The 14,389-nt window shown below is 48.4% G+C and overlaps 7 protein-coding genes across 7 annotated transcripts; 3 read left to right on the forward strand and 4 right to left on the reverse strand.

The window, feature by feature from the left end:
• Positions 1-71: 71 nt before the first annotated feature.
• Positions 72-763, forward strand: BU24DRAFT_491109 (uncharacterized protein; the record flags this gene model as incomplete). The annotated part of the gene is made up of 2 exons (XM_033533762.1): positions 72-507; positions 561-763. Exons 1-2 carry the CDS (start codon positions 150-152, stop codon positions 761-763), a joined length of 561 nt encoding a protein of 186 aa, XP_033386404.1. The 5' UTR covers positions 72-149.
• Positions 744-3,210, reverse strand: BU24DRAFT_389731 (uncharacterized protein). Its single transcript, XM_033525056.1, has 6 exons — positions 3,048-3,210; positions 2,814-2,962; positions 2,327-2,743; positions 1,833-2,268; positions 1,394-1,780; positions 744-1,341 (listed from the first exon to the last, which is right to left on the reverse strand). The coding sequence occupies exons 1-6, from the start codon at positions 3,085-3,087 to the stop codon at positions 1,052-1,054; spliced, it is 1,719 nt and encodes a 572-aa protein (XP_033386405.1). The 5' UTR covers positions 3,088-3,210; the 3' UTR covers positions 744-1,051.
• Positions 3,211-3,937: 727 nt separating this feature from the next.
• On the reverse strand, positions 3,938-5,203 carry BU24DRAFT_408022 (monooxygenase; the record flags this gene model as incomplete). Its single annotated transcript, XM_033525836.1, has 1 exon — positions 3,938-5,203. One exon carries the CDS (start codon positions 5,201-5,203, stop codon positions 3,938-3,940), a length of 1,266 nt encoding a protein of 421 aa, XP_033386406.1.
• An 831-nt stretch (positions 5,204-6,034) lies between these two features.
• BU24DRAFT_368331 (uncharacterized protein) lies at positions 6,035-7,351 on the reverse strand. The gene has a single exon (XM_033524368.1). It carries the CDS (start codon positions 7,108-7,110, stop codon positions 6,484-6,486), a length of 627 nt encoding a protein of 208 aa, XP_033386407.1. The 5' UTR covers positions 7,111-7,351; the 3' UTR covers positions 6,035-6,483.
• A 146-nt stretch (positions 7,352-7,497) lies between these two features.
• On the forward strand, positions 7,498-9,209 carry BU24DRAFT_421085 (uncharacterized protein). The gene is made up of 2 exons (XM_033527639.1): positions 7,498-8,504; positions 8,553-9,209. Exons 1-2 carry the CDS (start codon positions 7,545-7,547, stop codon positions 8,853-8,855), a joined length of 1,263 nt encoding a protein of 420 aa, XP_033386408.1. The 5' UTR covers positions 7,498-7,544; the 3' UTR covers positions 8,856-9,209.
• A 2,864-nt stretch (positions 9,210-12,073) lies between these two features.
• BU24DRAFT_461044 (uncharacterized protein) lies at positions 12,074-12,884 on the forward strand (the record flags this gene model as incomplete). Its single annotated transcript, XM_033531862.1, has 2 exons — positions 12,074-12,678; positions 12,731-12,884. 2 exons carry the CDS (start codon positions 12,074-12,076, stop codon positions 12,882-12,884), a joined length of 759 nt encoding a protein of 252 aa, XP_033386409.1.
• Positions 12,885-13,455: 571 nt separating this feature from the next.
• BU24DRAFT_461045 (uncharacterized protein) lies at positions 13,456-13,742 on the reverse strand (the record flags this gene model as incomplete). The annotated part of the gene is made up of 2 exons (XM_033531863.1): positions 13,456-13,668; positions 13,731-13,742. The coding sequence occupies 2 exons, from the start codon at positions 13,740-13,742 to the stop codon at positions 13,456-13,458; spliced, it is 225 nt and encodes a 74-aa protein (XP_033386410.1).
• Between the last annotated feature and the right edge of the window lie 647 nt (positions 13,743-14,389).

The raw sequence follows: 14,389 nt of genomic DNA on the forward strand, positions 1-14,389 counted from the left end.
CGCGCTAGCCACGGGCACGGTCTAGCGCCAAGAAGCTTCCGACTGGGGTACAGCAATTAATTCTTTCAACACCACGACATCGTTATCGCCAAGGGCACATCGCGAATTCAACATCCATTCGGCGGCGGTAACTCGACAGTTATTTCGCAATGGCACTCGCAAGACCATTGCCTCCACTATGGCAGACGCTTTTGCCTGCCCTCAATGGCCCCGTCCGACCCGTTATCAACCTACCGCTCCTCCAACGAATATCGCAGCCATTCCAATTAATACCCACACCTTTCGCCGCTCTCGCATTACCTACATTATCACTCCCTTCAATACCTTCCCTGGGCGAAATATGGGAAGGTATCCTCAGGGCAGTTCCTAAGAACAAGACATCGTACCGCAAGAAGAGGCAACGATTCATGGCTGGAAAAGGTTTGGAGGAGCTCACATCGCTGAATAAGTGCTCAGCGTGCGGGAGGATAAAGCGTGCGCATTTTCTGTGCCCTTACTGCGTGCACTGTGAGTGACTTTACGAATTTCCTGGACTTGCATCTTGTCCTAACATCAAGCAGCGCTCAAGAACTTCTTCTTCAGGAATTCGGAAGATCCGAAGGCGTGGGAGAAATACAAGGAGCGACACTACAGTCTTCCTAAGAAGATGCAGAAGCAGCTCCATCGTGAGAAGATCTTTGAGCGGAGAAGGGAGCGTTCAAGATTACCTAAGCCAGAGACGAAACCCGGAATTATCGGCGAGCAGAAGAGGTGGACGCGATGAAGCAAATGATGAGAGAAGAAATGTACTATAGATGTAACAGGATTCAGGATCTGTATTGCGCTCGATGGTAGCGATGGTCCTTGCATTCCGTGTATCAAATCAATTCAGGCAAATCTAGAATGCTGTTTATGCATTTGAGCAGGATGGGCATAAAGAAAGCCCATGTCTTTGTAGAAGTAGGAAAAAATGCCTCGCGCCGAATGCATAGGTGGCCCAGAAATGCCACGAAACCGAGAGGTATCCATATATAAATACAATAACTCGACAAAAGCACATCAACTGTTTCAACTACTTCTCAGTGATGCCCAGGCCAGATGCAGTTTCACTTCTCGGAGGCGGCGATGTCTCGCTCTCCCTCCGAGAACCGGCCCCCTCAGCTGCCTCCCGTTGAAGGAAATCCGACCACAACTCCGCCAGCGATTCCTTGTTGCTGGAGCTGCTTGCCATGAGCATCGGATCAGAAACAAGTGCGCTATTGAGCGACGGTGTGGAGGGAGTGCGGCGGAAGGGTGATAGTGGGATACGGAGATTCGTGTTTGAAGCGCCCGGCCGTGCAAGACCTGCTTGCTCGCGTTGTTCTGCAATCTGTCAGTCATCCTCTTTGCGAAATACTAGCAAGCAGAAACCTACCCTCATTCCAATTGAGTAGCGCGGCGATGAGCTGAAGTGCCTCGAACTTCTTCGGGTCGGAGCGATCAATTGCGAGGAAATGAAGGATGTAGTTGGTTACGATTTGCCGATCTACGTTATCCTCCGGTCTGCCCTTCTTGAGGATTCGTAACGCTTTTGTCAAGTGCTCATTTAATGTCACGGCCTCATGTCTCAGTTTGCCAATCAAGAGATTTTTCTCCTTTACCTCCTTCTCAAAAGGCAGTGCTCTTTCTAGCTCCTTCTGAGTTGATTCAAGCGCAGTTTTGGAAGCAGCGGCGGCTTCCTCTGAGATCTGCACTTGCTTTCGGAGACCACTAAGATCCGCTTCGTACTTGTCGACAAGCTGTCTCCGCTCTAATTTGCGCTCTACATCTCTTGTCAGCTTTGTTGAGCTCATAAGACTGCATGGTTACTATACCGTTCTGGATCTCCTGAAGCGCTTTCTGAAGACCATCTACAGCTTGGCTGTTGATATCACGTTCACCGACAGCCTTATCATGCGCCTCTCGCAACGAATCTAGTTGCTCGCCGAGCTCTGCCATCCTCTCTTTCAAATTGTCATGCAGCGATCGTTCATTCAGAGCTAGCGCTTCCCAATCTTGCATGGCCTGCTTAGCATTCTCAAAATCCTCGCGAGCAGCAGCTTCTTTTGAAATCAGCTCGTCGCGCTCCTTGACCCAGTTTTGCTGTGAGAGGTTGGATCGATCGCGGAGTATGGAGACCTCGGATGCTTGAGACTCAGCTTCTTCGCGGAGCTTCGCTATCTGTTCCGCCAATGAGTTGTTATTGTCAAGCAGATCTTTGTTCTGTTCCTCTAGTTCGGATATGGTCGCCGAGGCTTCCTCAAGTCTAGCCTGTGTCCCGCATTAGTATATTACAGCCCAAATCGCGTTAAAACATGGCAACACATACTGCATCAGCCTTCAATCTGTCACCTAATGAACTCTTGATTGTGTTGACTCTTCCGAGCAGGTTCCGATATTGGGTCTCGACATGCTCTTTGGCCTCATTCGCCTCCTCTAGGTCTCCTTGCAAGGTTGCGACTTCCTCATCATGTTTTCCCTGTATGCCTTCTAAGCTTTTGCGGAGTTCTGTAACCTCCTGCCGTAGGGTATCACGCTCTTTCGCTAGAGCTTCGAGTCGGGCGGTCGCATCGGTCGGCGGGGGCGGTGATGCTAGGCCACCTTGGGAGCGAGATCGTGCAAGACCAAGTGCAACAGCGGAAGATATCGAGTGGGGATTTGTGCCGTTTGGTTGCCCAGTCGGAGAGAGTGATTGCGGCTCGTCTTCGACATCGTCTGGCTCTTCTTGCGGTTCAATGGCGGTTTTCTACCAAGATGTTAGCAATTCCATTCATGACAGAATGGATGCTTCCTAGCACATCCTGATTGTGTCATACACTCTGCTCTTCCTCCTCATCCTGTGTCTCGTCTTGCTCTACGTCGTGCTTGCCCTGCTCGGCATGTCCGTTTGAAGTCTCGTCCGTCTTCGCAGCTCCGCTGTTCCCTCCCTTCTTCTTGTTCTTCTTCTTCTTTGATTTGGAAGCGCCTGTAAGTATGTTAGTATAACTGTGCGACTCGACTACCTGTAACCTGCAATCACGGCAGTAGTAAGCTTCCGTTGGACAACATACCGGAATCCTTGATAGGATCTGGGTTGGTAGAAGCAGACATGACGCTAGCTGTTCTGTAAAACAGAATAGTAGGGACAAGATACTGGGCGACGTTATCTACGTCTTCTCCGAAAGCGAAGCAGCATGCGTGGAGTGTTGATGTATCGACTTGGCAATTCGTGGCCCCAAACGTTTGTTCGGCGTTCTAGCGGGACATGTGGCGTATTTGTACGAGCCACAGCCACTAACCCGTATCTAGTAACACGCTGGCATATATCCTAAGTTTCTAGAACGATGCGGAGAAGGAAATACAATTATATGATATCGTACTTATGGCTGCCCTCGATATTTATCAAAAGGGGAAAGGCTCAAGCTAGAAACTTTGGGAGCGTGGCTAGAAGTGAAGCGCAAGAAACGTTTCTGTTCTCGGACATCGGCACCAGTTTGGCACAACAATTCACTACGCCTGTGTAGGGCAACCTGCCACTTTGGTTTTTACGATGGAGGAACTACGGTACTTAGGCGGGACATATATAGCGGCTGATTGGGGGGTCTGAAAACATTGATACATTTCTACGTATTATTGCACTTTATGCACATTTGGTATGCCAACTGCATCATCTCCCTGCATTTCCAGCAATGAAGAAGCTCAAAAGACCGAAGATACCATTGCGCCCAAATAAAAGCACAAAGATAAAGTGGAAATTCAAGTAAATGTATCAGAGATATGCGAAAAAATGGAAAAAATGGGCATGGAAATGGTCCAGAAGGAAAAGCGGAACCAATTCTCTCTCATAATGGGCCTTGAAACAAAGACATCGGATTCATTTCTTTCTCTCCCTATAGTTTTGCAAAGTATCTGATATTGACCCCACTTTACACGCAAGCTTCCATAATATCAATCTACCAGATCACCAACCTTCCAATTCCTCACAGTTTGTGATCAAGCTTAGTGGCATCATGGGCTGCTTTTGGTTCATCCGACTCAACAGTGGATCTTGAGTAAGAAGGGCCTCAATCTCCTCCACGGTGTCAACTTTTGATTTGACCCTTGCATAAGCCATTCTCGATGGCTTATCTACAGACTTCAAGAATTTGTCTTTTCGAGCATCTCCCCAAGCCGACAACAGCACTTCAGGGTTAGTCGCCTGGCCTGTTAGAATTCGCTCGAGTACTTGCGCGAGAGCACCAGCATCTGCGATTCCGGATGCAAGACCCAAGCCGGCATATGCATTCGTCAAATGCGCGGCGTCCCCACAAAGACCTACTCTTGCTCCTTTCGCCCAAAACGTATCAACTGCCCTTTGCTGTACCTTGTATGGCGCGACTCGAACAACCTCGTACATGCGTTCCCCTTGCGCATTCTTCCCCGCATTCGGAAGTAGTCTCTCCAATTTCTCGTGCACGCCTGCTCGAATCTCATCTTCAGTCATGCCGGGAGGTACACCGTAGCTTACGCGCCACAAACCCTCATCATCGATACGTCCAATAAGTCCGTAGTCCACGGGGTCAATGACGAAGTTGGCATCCCAGAAACCGTGTTCATGGAAGGGAAACCTGGTATCGGTAGCGACGAGCTGCGCCGGTAATGTCTCGCCCACAAAATCTACGCCGAGCATCTTGCGAATGTGACTTTTTGCTCCATCCGCGCCAATCAGATATGCAGCTTGTATCACCTCCTCTTTCCCCTCCCCATCAACGATTGTGACCGCTACGTGATCTTCCAATTGCTCGAATCTCTCAACGGCTTGACCTAGACGCACCTTGGTGTTCTCAGCCGCTTCCAGCTTCTCCATCAGCAGGTTTTGGAACTTCCACTGCGGAAGCAGCAGCACGCTTTTTTCAGGGCTCGGAAACTTCACTCCCGCAATTATTAACGAGTCGTTTGCGACTGAAGTTCGGAAACAGAGCCCAGCAGAAAAGGACCCAAGCTGCGCGAGATCCGGCATCAACCCCCCGGCTTCAAATAGCGGAAAAACATGAGGTTGGTGCGCCATGGCCTTTGTATCGCTGCGATTCGGACGGTGTGGCTCGATGACAATGACGGGATTCGGTATTGCCGATTTCGAGAGGAGAAAGGCGAGGAAAGGCCCTACGCAGCCACCGCCGGCGATGATTATGGGGGGCGGTTTGTGTGGAGCGCCGCCATTGAAGGAATGATTCTCGAGGCCAGGCATGGCTTTCACTGTGTATTATGGGGCCTCGAGCAAGTATATGGGTTGTATGGTTCGAGGAGCTCGAGAGTATCGTAATGTAATAATTGGAGAGGAGCTGAAGCAGTTTAAGTGCTGAAAGGCGATTCGAAAAGTGCACCTTACCGGCCCCGAGGGTACACACGCTGCCTTCAGAATCCCCTGCGAAAGAACGCATGCAGCGCACTCAAGCAACCAGTACTAGGCGAGAATGAATGCCGGAACGTAAAATAGGCGCATGCAATAGTGAGAGCCGCGCCCACACGGGTGGCTCGGTGTTGCAGTCCTGGCCCTCAAAGCAAGGGATCACAACGGCATGTGGGGAACCGAGCCGAAGACCTTGACTGATATAAGGTCTCCCGTTTTGCCCTAAGTTACAGCATTCGAATTTGTAGTATTTATCTCAAGTACATTAATATGTTGATCTGTCTACAAAAGAATATGTTGTAGCATTAGAATATCCTGGGTAAGAGACGTTTTCGACGCCTTCATGAGGACTTCACATCTGCATTTACTGACCTACCTAGATCTTGCTGTCTGCCCTCACTCTGCTAGAGAAGTAAAGCAGTGTCTGCCCCCACTCTGCTAAGAGAAGTAAAGCAGTGTCTGCCCTCACTCTGCTAAGAGAAGTAAAGCAAGATGGGCAAAAAAAAAAAAAGGTTGAGCAAATAAAAAAAATGGCAAAAAAAAATTAACTCCTTGCTTCCCCGCCTAGTGGCCGGGAGTTTCTACTTACTTGTCGTGCGCCCGTACGCTCGTTCCGATGCCCCAGAGGGACGTGTTTAATAAGTCAGTAAATGTCTTAGAAAAGGTTTGGAACGACGTACTGGTGAGACGAGGGGAAAACAAGCAAGCAACTATCTAAACCTGTAGGTTAGTGTCGTGTCGAATTCCGTAAAGTCGAACCGAAATGGAAGAACCTGGAATCGAACCTGTCAGCCTTTGCAAATTGTAAGGTGAGAGTTCTGACCACTAGACTAAGGAAGCTAATGCGGAGTTTTTTGATGTGAAGATGGGTAATTGGGTGTCTTATATAGTCGAGTGAGGGAGAGCTACCATAGGATAAGACAATGAACGGTTTTGCGCAAGTGCATGGCGCATTTCAGGTTGTGTTGTGCGTGACGTAGCTACTGGGATACAAGTAAGTGAAGGGGCGGGCGTTGAGGAGTCCTGGAGTGGCGGTCAAGTGGCTGGTCTTGTAGGAGCCGGAGTCGCGATGTATCCATCCATCAATGCTTTACCAACCCTCACACCCACGAAACATCCTAAGTCCTTTGAGAATAAATATGCAAACTTGCATGGAAGGCCCGAAGACTAACAACAGAGTCTTCGTGAGATATGACCGATGGGCGAAGGCCGGTACGTAACGGGGAGAGATGTGTACCACATGCGTGACAATGCAGGCAGCATAAACCACCCAAAGGAGACAACATCAACGATGCCAATACAGCAAAAGGCTGCATGGTTGGATGATGGATTGCGAGGCCATAGGGATAGTATGACTGCCGAGAATACTTACAAGATATACTTGCAAGCATTGCGCCGCAGCCTAGAAAGGCTGGACTTGAGTACATGTCCACTTGGGGAAGAGCCCGATGTGATGTCTTGTCAACATCTTCAGAGCTGTACCAGAACGTCGAGTCCAACAGGTCCAGAGGGCGGAATGCGTAGAAGAAAACGACCCGAACATGAGGAGAGGACTGATAGCGGAGACAGAGATGGATCTTGAATAAAGAATGCGACCATAGGAGGAATATACGAGACAGCGACGAGAAAATGTTGTCTTGAGAAAATGTTCCAGAAGTGAGGTTCCAGATGCAGGACATCAACATTCCAGTCCAAAATAATGCCGGAGAAAACGCAAACAGTATCATTATTCGCTGGGGTTGCATATGTAAGTGGTCCTCGATCCTATTTTGGGATTAATAGGAACAAACTGAAGGGTAGCTTATCGTTCATGCCATGCGAAGAGAGTGGGGAAGTTGGGCTCCAGGGCCGGTATAGCTAAGTGAGCGTCGAGTCCAATATGGCAATGATAGCTCTTTTATTGCATGCAAACATAGGAGCAATGTATGCCTGTAGCATCTGTATAATGACTCGTGGTGGTAGGCGTGCATAATACCGACATCGTGATAGATGAGATGAGGTTGACGTCTGATTTTTCTTGGGATGAGATGACATGTGGTCGGGTCGGGCTTAGTCGGATCGGACCTCCGACATGTTTTTCGGTTCCGATAGGCGACACCCGCGACGGCGACTCCTGAACCATGAACTTACCATCAAACAATCTTCAGCGCCCCACACCACATTTTAAAAGAGCTGTGCAATGGCGCCGTCCAGGGGTATCTATTTAATATCGCATGCATTCAGGCAATGCTCCAGATTTTCCGGTCCACTGGCGTACGGTCGTAAAAGATTCTCGACATTTACGGAGAAGCTCACCAACCCGAAAAACCGAGTTCAGAGCTACCTCTCCACGAGCGATGACCCATGTCTCAATCTTTCCATAGAGGATTATATCCTCAGGAAGTCACCACCTGAGTCGTACATTCTGTTCTTGTACACCAACCGGCCTTGTGTTGTTATTGGACGCAACCAAAATCCGTGGACTGAGGTCAATCTGTCCATACTTAATGTCGCCGATTTGAAACAAAGTGCGCAATTGAAAGAGACCGAGCCGCCTGCAATTGGCAATGTAGAACTTGTACGACGGCGCTCCGGTGGTGGCACTGTATTCCATGACGAGGGCAATCTCAACTGGAGTATTACATGTCCACGAACTGACTTTACGCGTGACAAGCACGCTGAAATGGTCGTACGCGCCCTACGCAAACTTGGTGTGAACCGAGCAAGAGTCAATGAAAGGCATGACATTGTCCTTGATCAAGGCAATAAAGAGCTTCCAGTGGATCCCGAGGACACGCACAGAACGACATATACTCTAGAAGATGGCGCATCACCTAGGCCACTGAAAGTTTCTGGATCAGCGTACAAGCTCACCCGTGGAAGGGCATTGCACCATGCGACGACATTGCTTGCTTCTCCAAACTTGCATATCATTCCTCAATATCTTCGATCGCCGGCAAAACCATTCATCGAGGCAAAAGGTGTCGAAAGTGTGAGCTCGCCCGTTGGCAACATTGGCTTGGACGACGCCATTTTTCGTAAAGAGGTGCAGAAGCAATTCGGGGCGATGTATGCAAAAGTTGGCGAAGCTGTCGTAGACTTCGTTGGCGATGAATACCTCAATATACCGGAAATCAAGAAAGGCTACGATGAGCTCAAGGTATGTGTCGCGATTTTGAATACAGGCTCCTTTTGCTAATCCGGATAGACCAAAGAGTGGATTCTGTCTCAGACACCACAGTTTACGCTCAATGCTGAAGGTCCCAGTGGTGAAGAGATATGTGTCACAGTTCACCATGGCGTAATCAAAAGCTTCCATTTCCAAGGCGCGGGACTTTCCAATGATATAATAGAGGCAGTCTCCTCGGCACTGTTAGAGCAACAGATGCATGAGATTTCGGATTGGCGTTCACTGCTTGGCCAGCATGTCGAAACTCAAGATGCCAGTGCTTCAGCCATTATCGATTGTCTTGAGAGGTTCTTGCCACTTCCAAAGCTGACCAAGGATTGAATAGAATAAGGTCAAGAGTGTCCTTGTGTGGGGAACTGTTATAGTGCGGCACACTCTTTGACGGTTCCTTTGTGTCTCTCCACGAGACAACTCGAGGACTTCCTTAAGGCGTATTGGGATGTTCCATTGTTGCTCCAAACTGTTTGTTCCACGCTTCGACTCGGTTCAAGGGCGAAAATGAAGGGTTTCATTTCAGGACTTTGGAAAGGATTGTGCTATCTCCCAATCAACAAGGGTTTCTTCTGCCAGATATCGTCCACCGCAAAGGTCTCTGTGTGCCTTGGAGAGTCTTTGACAGTATAGACAGGGCATTCAGTTCGTACGTAGTTTCGAAAATCTCCCTTCTCAGTGCACATTCGAAGACCTTGCTGACGTGTTGTCTCATCTTCTGGTACGCAGTGGTATGCACGTAGCTGTTCAAATGTGACAATGCGCAATGGTCTTCTTGTCCATCTTCAATGTCGCGTATGCTCTCCGCCTTGATTTATGCCTTTCTTCTTACTTGAAGCTCTCGAGAAGTGTATTATACCTCCAACACATAGACAGGAAAATAGGTGACCCACGGCGGGCTACGAGGTTTCTTTGTCCTGAACGCAGGATTGGGCCGAAGTAGGGCGTAGCAAGCGAGCCTGCAGACGACGCAGTTAGGGGCGCAACAAGTGCTGTTGCTGTATTTGCTACGTGCTCTCTTTTCGATGCGTAATTCCGTCATTGCACACCGTCGTTGCTCTTTCGATCGAAAGTGTTTGGTACTTGCGTTTGTACTTCGACGCAGTGACACCGCGCACAGACAGTGAATGAGGTGAAGGACTGTACCTGCCAGTCTTAGAGGGCCCCTGTTCTATTCATAGAGGTAACAGTGAACTAGTATATGCCCTTTACAAGATATCGAGAGAGTTCGAGCGTCTGCATTCAAACCCTGGCACAGTGATGTTGCCGTAGGCCGCAGTTTCGGTAAGAAGACTATGCCCGACACTCATGGAGGGCACTCATCGTGTTCACAGGCGTAGGAGAAGACTAGAACAAACTTCATCCGGTGAGAATTGAGGTTTTGTGGGCGTCTGGTGATATATCCTGGCACAATAAAGCTGCGCATGGGTACAAGTCACAGCAAGGACAACCTGCCAGGCACTCTGTTGCGGTGCTCGTCTTCTATACAGGCTGAGCAGCAGTACAGAGAAACGAATACCAGAGCTGTCATCATTTCCATGCTGTGCTCCTCTATAGCCTCTTGTACGCGTCGCCGCCGTCATTACCGCCGTTGCGATCGGCTTACTGTGTTTCGAAAGGGGGAGGAGTGCGGCGGGAGGAACAGGAGGTATTGCCGGATTGCGCAGTAGAGTTTTCTAAAGACGTAGCTCTCAGTGCATGTGAAGTTTCTCTAAGCAGGTATACCGTCGGTGTTGTGGTGTTTTGGTTGTCGATTGTGTGTGCGCTCTCACCTGTTTCGGGCACTCACCGCCTACTTACCTAACTCTCAGAGGTGAATGATGCGCTAAGCTTGGCATTTCAAGTTTGTACAGGGTTACCGTAGCTGCGAATAGTATCTGGTAGATACGAAGAGCTGTCAACGCGATGCTTGTGACGCATACTGCTTCTCATAGTATACAGTGTCACTGCTATACACTGTAATCGTCAGATACACCGACAGCTCATATGTGTATCTGACAGGGACCTGTGATGATAGAGTGACCCACATGCCTGTTATGATATTCTTTCATCTGTGGAATTACTTTCGAGGCACTGGGTGGCTCCTGCCTTGACGGGTAGCCTCTCTTTGTCTGGCTGACCTTCACTGCGACGCGTCGAAGTGGCCACGGCGCTTTTCACAAGAGAACTGCATCGCGGTAGGAAGGAATTGATAAGTCCTTAGTTGACTATCACTTGGAGTGATTGGCAACGTGTTTTGGTCCCTTCAGTAGAAGGGGAGGGAGTAAGTGTCTCGGGATAGGTGGGCTTGGCAGGTAGGTGAATGTCTCATGATCGTCGATAGCAGCCATAGTATTAAGTGAGGAGGCAAGAAAGAGCCATCAGAGCAATCGAAGGTAGGTTTGAAGGCTGTTAGGATAGTCGCGTAGGTTTGGGCGTTGGCCTTTGTGTCAGTGTTATTGGTTGCGTCAGTGCGCTCCCAGGTTGAGTATTCACCTGGCCAAAACAACGGTAGAGACCAGAGCTATCTCGTCATGCTTGACCAAATGCCTTGTTTATATAGAAGACTCTGCTCGCATGAGCCTTGTTTCTATCGTGGACTGCATTGAGGGAGTCTAGAGTAAAGGATTACTGGCTCAGGGGTGGTGGAAAAGACTAACTCTTTTGTGTGAGCATTTCAAGAAGTGAGTATGAGCTCCCTGAAGGCAGCAAAACAAATAGCCTCAGCAGATGCCGGGAGATATTATCACGTTGCCAGCAAGGCAGAACAGAAGGCAAGCAGGCTGTATGCTGACGCTAGTGACTAAAAGCCAGCAAATCGATATTCATTTTCACAAAGTCAATGGAAATGGAGCTTTCCTACAAAAGGTTCAACTCGAACTGCACAATTAAAACCCAAAACGGACGGTGGAATTGCTTAGTATGTCTAAAGCAGTCTGAGCCCTGCCCCCTATCTTCCATTCACCAGTACAGCAAGGCGTAAAGGCTACCAACCAGTGTGTCTGGCGAAGCTCTTCTTGAAGGAGTTCTAAATGAAGACCCAATCTACAACCTTACCACCGTGGCCGACAAAAGGTCTCTACAAGTCCGAGACAACGTGTGCTGTCAGTAACTGGTGAATGTGCCGAGACCATTGTAGCTTAGACACAATAGATGTTGATTTGCGCTTCCCACATAAAGGTAGAGTGAAGACATAATACGGCAGTAGAGGAACTACGGTCAGTTGTGAAAATGGACTTGAAGTTGGGGAAACGAAATTGAAGTAGGCTTTCCCATTCTGCGTTACACAATGAACAATCACTGCTATAAATATGCTTAGTGTTCTGTCCGTGACGGGTGATGCTTGCAATAGTATAGTCTCCCACAACAACTGCACACAAATTCCATATTCACTTTGAAAAAGCACTGGCCTTAAACACCTCGTTAAGGGCCTACTTTAGAAGTGATTTTCTCTTCTGAACATAACACCACTCTACAACAACAACCTTACAAGCACACTGTCCATTCATTGCTCCAACACATCCCCATTATCAGTGTGACAATTTGTCAAAGACACTCGATAATCCAAAATGTCGGATAACCAGAACAACTCGAGTCAACATGAAGAGTTTGACGACTCCACAGACACGAGCCACAGCCCCGAGTCTGCTCTACCCGAAAATACCCATCCAAGTGTTGACGAAGACAGTCAAAGTGATCCAGCAACTTTAGATGACCCATCTATTGATGATGACCCACTTGGCCTTGGTCCCGTTGAGTCGAGAAGCCGGTTTTGGAGTGAAATACACGACAGTTTCACTCAGCTCCGTTCATCTGCTCCGAGGGATTCTGCGGCTCAAGGTTACCCGGCTGTCGAGGGTGAGCAGTCTACTCAGGCTGGAGTTCTTGCCACATTCTTGAACGAAAATCACTCCGATTTCGTTCGAAACCAAGTTATCCCTTCCTTCGAAAGCGCAGTCCAACAGGCTCGGAACTCCCCCGACGTCATCGAACAACCTCGACCCAGTGACCAGATGTCCGGTGCATTGCCCACGCGCGCTGCCAGAATAACGGCGAATCCAATAGAAATGGATACCACAACGGACCCAAGATTTGTCGAGGCAATGCAGGTCATTGCTGAGGAGATTCGTGGAGTCATGCGAGCCTTTCACGCTTTCCAACAACAGGCCTATTGGTAAATCGAGACTGTGCTAAAGACTACGAACACATAGCTGACACCTGACAAGCGATACTCTACGTTTGGTAATCACAAGGCGCGAACGCGAACGCCGTGTTGCTCTTCTGACAGCGACTCGCGATTCATTCCTCGCCGAACTCTTTATCTATGAGGAGCTTCTCCAGAGACAATTTTCAGGCGACGAAAGCTTCGAGTTCATATAGTCTTGCCACAACACATTGGCCTTTTTGTGTCTTCGTTCAACGGTGGTCCTTCTGTACGATGTTACCGTTATAAATACCTGGATGCGTGCTAGAATTGTGGAGTGAAGGGGTATATCTTTACGGGATACCCACGACTTATGGATGAAGGAAGATATGGAAGTCAACGCTTTGTATAATGTGCTGGAGTCTTCAGATTGCTGAGCATACCATAAGAAGGAATATCGCAATGGGCAGTTGACTATCAGACAGCCGCAGTAATTCTCTGTGGGTGCCGTCGTCGTGAAGCTACAGTGACCTTGTATTCAAGAATAGCTTCAAGTAATGCAACTCGAGTCTTCATTAAGACTTGACACCAAGGATAATGAATCAATGTAAATCATAAGACCATGTCCAGAGTGAAGTTTACCAAGAGAAAGAGGTGTGAGAAAGTAAAGTTGCATTGAACCCGCAAATGCCCTGTTCTAACAAAACGCAGTAAAACCCAGCAAATCCAGCATCCCCTCAAGTAAACACTTTTCATCATTACATTATTCTCTGCTACCTAACAATGAGCGAAGTAGGCAGGTGAAGTTCAAGATCGTGCACTCCTCAGTGCGTTCCAAGGCTCGTCTTTGAATGACTGGCTCAGCCAGTCGTTGAGTCGAGTGGCCGAGAGCGCCTCGCTGCTTCGAGGACTCGAGGTGCTTGTAGTCGAACTCGTGATAAAGCTTTCATTGCCGACTGAGACGGATGAGGGGGTTGTCGTCGGCGAAGTGGAGGTGGTGGTATATGAAGGGGAAGAGGTCTGAGTACGTCTGGTTAGTTCTGTTGGTGATCTGTGGAGTGACAGAAGGGTGTTGGAGGTACATTTGTAGGCATGTTGTTTTGAATTACTTGATTGATATTTGATGATTGATTGATGTTTGAAGGCAGTTTTGATGCTTGGTTGATGCTTGAAGTTTTTGGTCTGTGGTGTTGGCTTTTGTTGTTGGTTTCCGTTTTGATGATGTTCAGTTAAGGGGATTAGTGCGCAATGGGTGGGGGAACTACAATCCTTTTGAAGTGATGCGCCCTCAAGACAGGTAAGAGTAAACAAACATACACCCAATCACCTTCCCTATCACATCAAGGCGCTTCTGGTGAATTCATCAATCGATAAATCGAAAGCTCAGGTGAAGGTCCATTATACAGGAAAGCCGATGTTTTGTTTTGTTTTGATAGCACATTCTACGCGGGCAGCTGCATTGAGATCGAAGGGTGTTTCAGGTGAGTATTGAAGCCGCCTTTGGACTGCCATGAAGAGCCCCTATTAGTTGACCGGTCAGACAGACTGATGGAGAAATTGAGCACGTGGGTTGTGCTGAAGGTGACGTCTGGAATCGAAGAGAATTTTGTCTTTGGACTACGTGATTGACATTCAGAAGTAAACAAAGATTGGCAAGATGATCCTATTATTGTATACATATTACACGCACCAGGCGGAATTACATTACCTTCTTTCGATACCTAGAATACAAAACAAATGA

Source organism: Aaosphaeria arxii, assembly GCF_010015735.1.
Source record: "Aaosphaeria arxii CBS 175.79 unplaced genomic scaffold BU24scaffold_3, whole genome shotgun sequence".
NCBI classification, from domain to species: domain Eukaryota; kingdom Fungi; phylum Ascomycota; class Dothideomycetes; order Pleosporales; genus Aaosphaeria; species Aaosphaeria arxii.

Coding starts and splice junctions, on each gene's coding strand:
- BU24DRAFT_421085 (XM_033527639.1), top strand. CDS start 7,545: ATGGCGCCGTCCAGGGGTATCTATTTAATATCGCATGCATTCAGGCAA. Junction 8,505..8,552: donor AAGGCTACGATGAGCTCAAG/GTATGTGTCGCG, acceptor TAATCCGGATAG/ACCAAAGAGTGGATTCTGTC.
- BU24DRAFT_389731 (XM_033525056.1), bottom strand. CDS start 3,087: ATGTCTGCTTCTACCAACCCAGATCCTATCAAGGATTCCG. Junction 2,963..3,047: donor AGATCCTATCAAGGATTCCG/GTATGTTGTCCA, acceptor ACATACTTACAG/GCGCTTCCAAATCAAAGAAG. Junction 1,342..1,393: donor GCTACTCAATTGGAATGAGG/GTAGGTTTCTGC, acceptor GACAGATTGCAG/AACAACGCGAGCAAGCAGGT.
- BU24DRAFT_368331 (XM_033524368.1), bottom strand. CDS start 7,110: ATGCAACCCCAGCGAATAATGATACTGTTTGCGTTTTCTCCGGCATTA.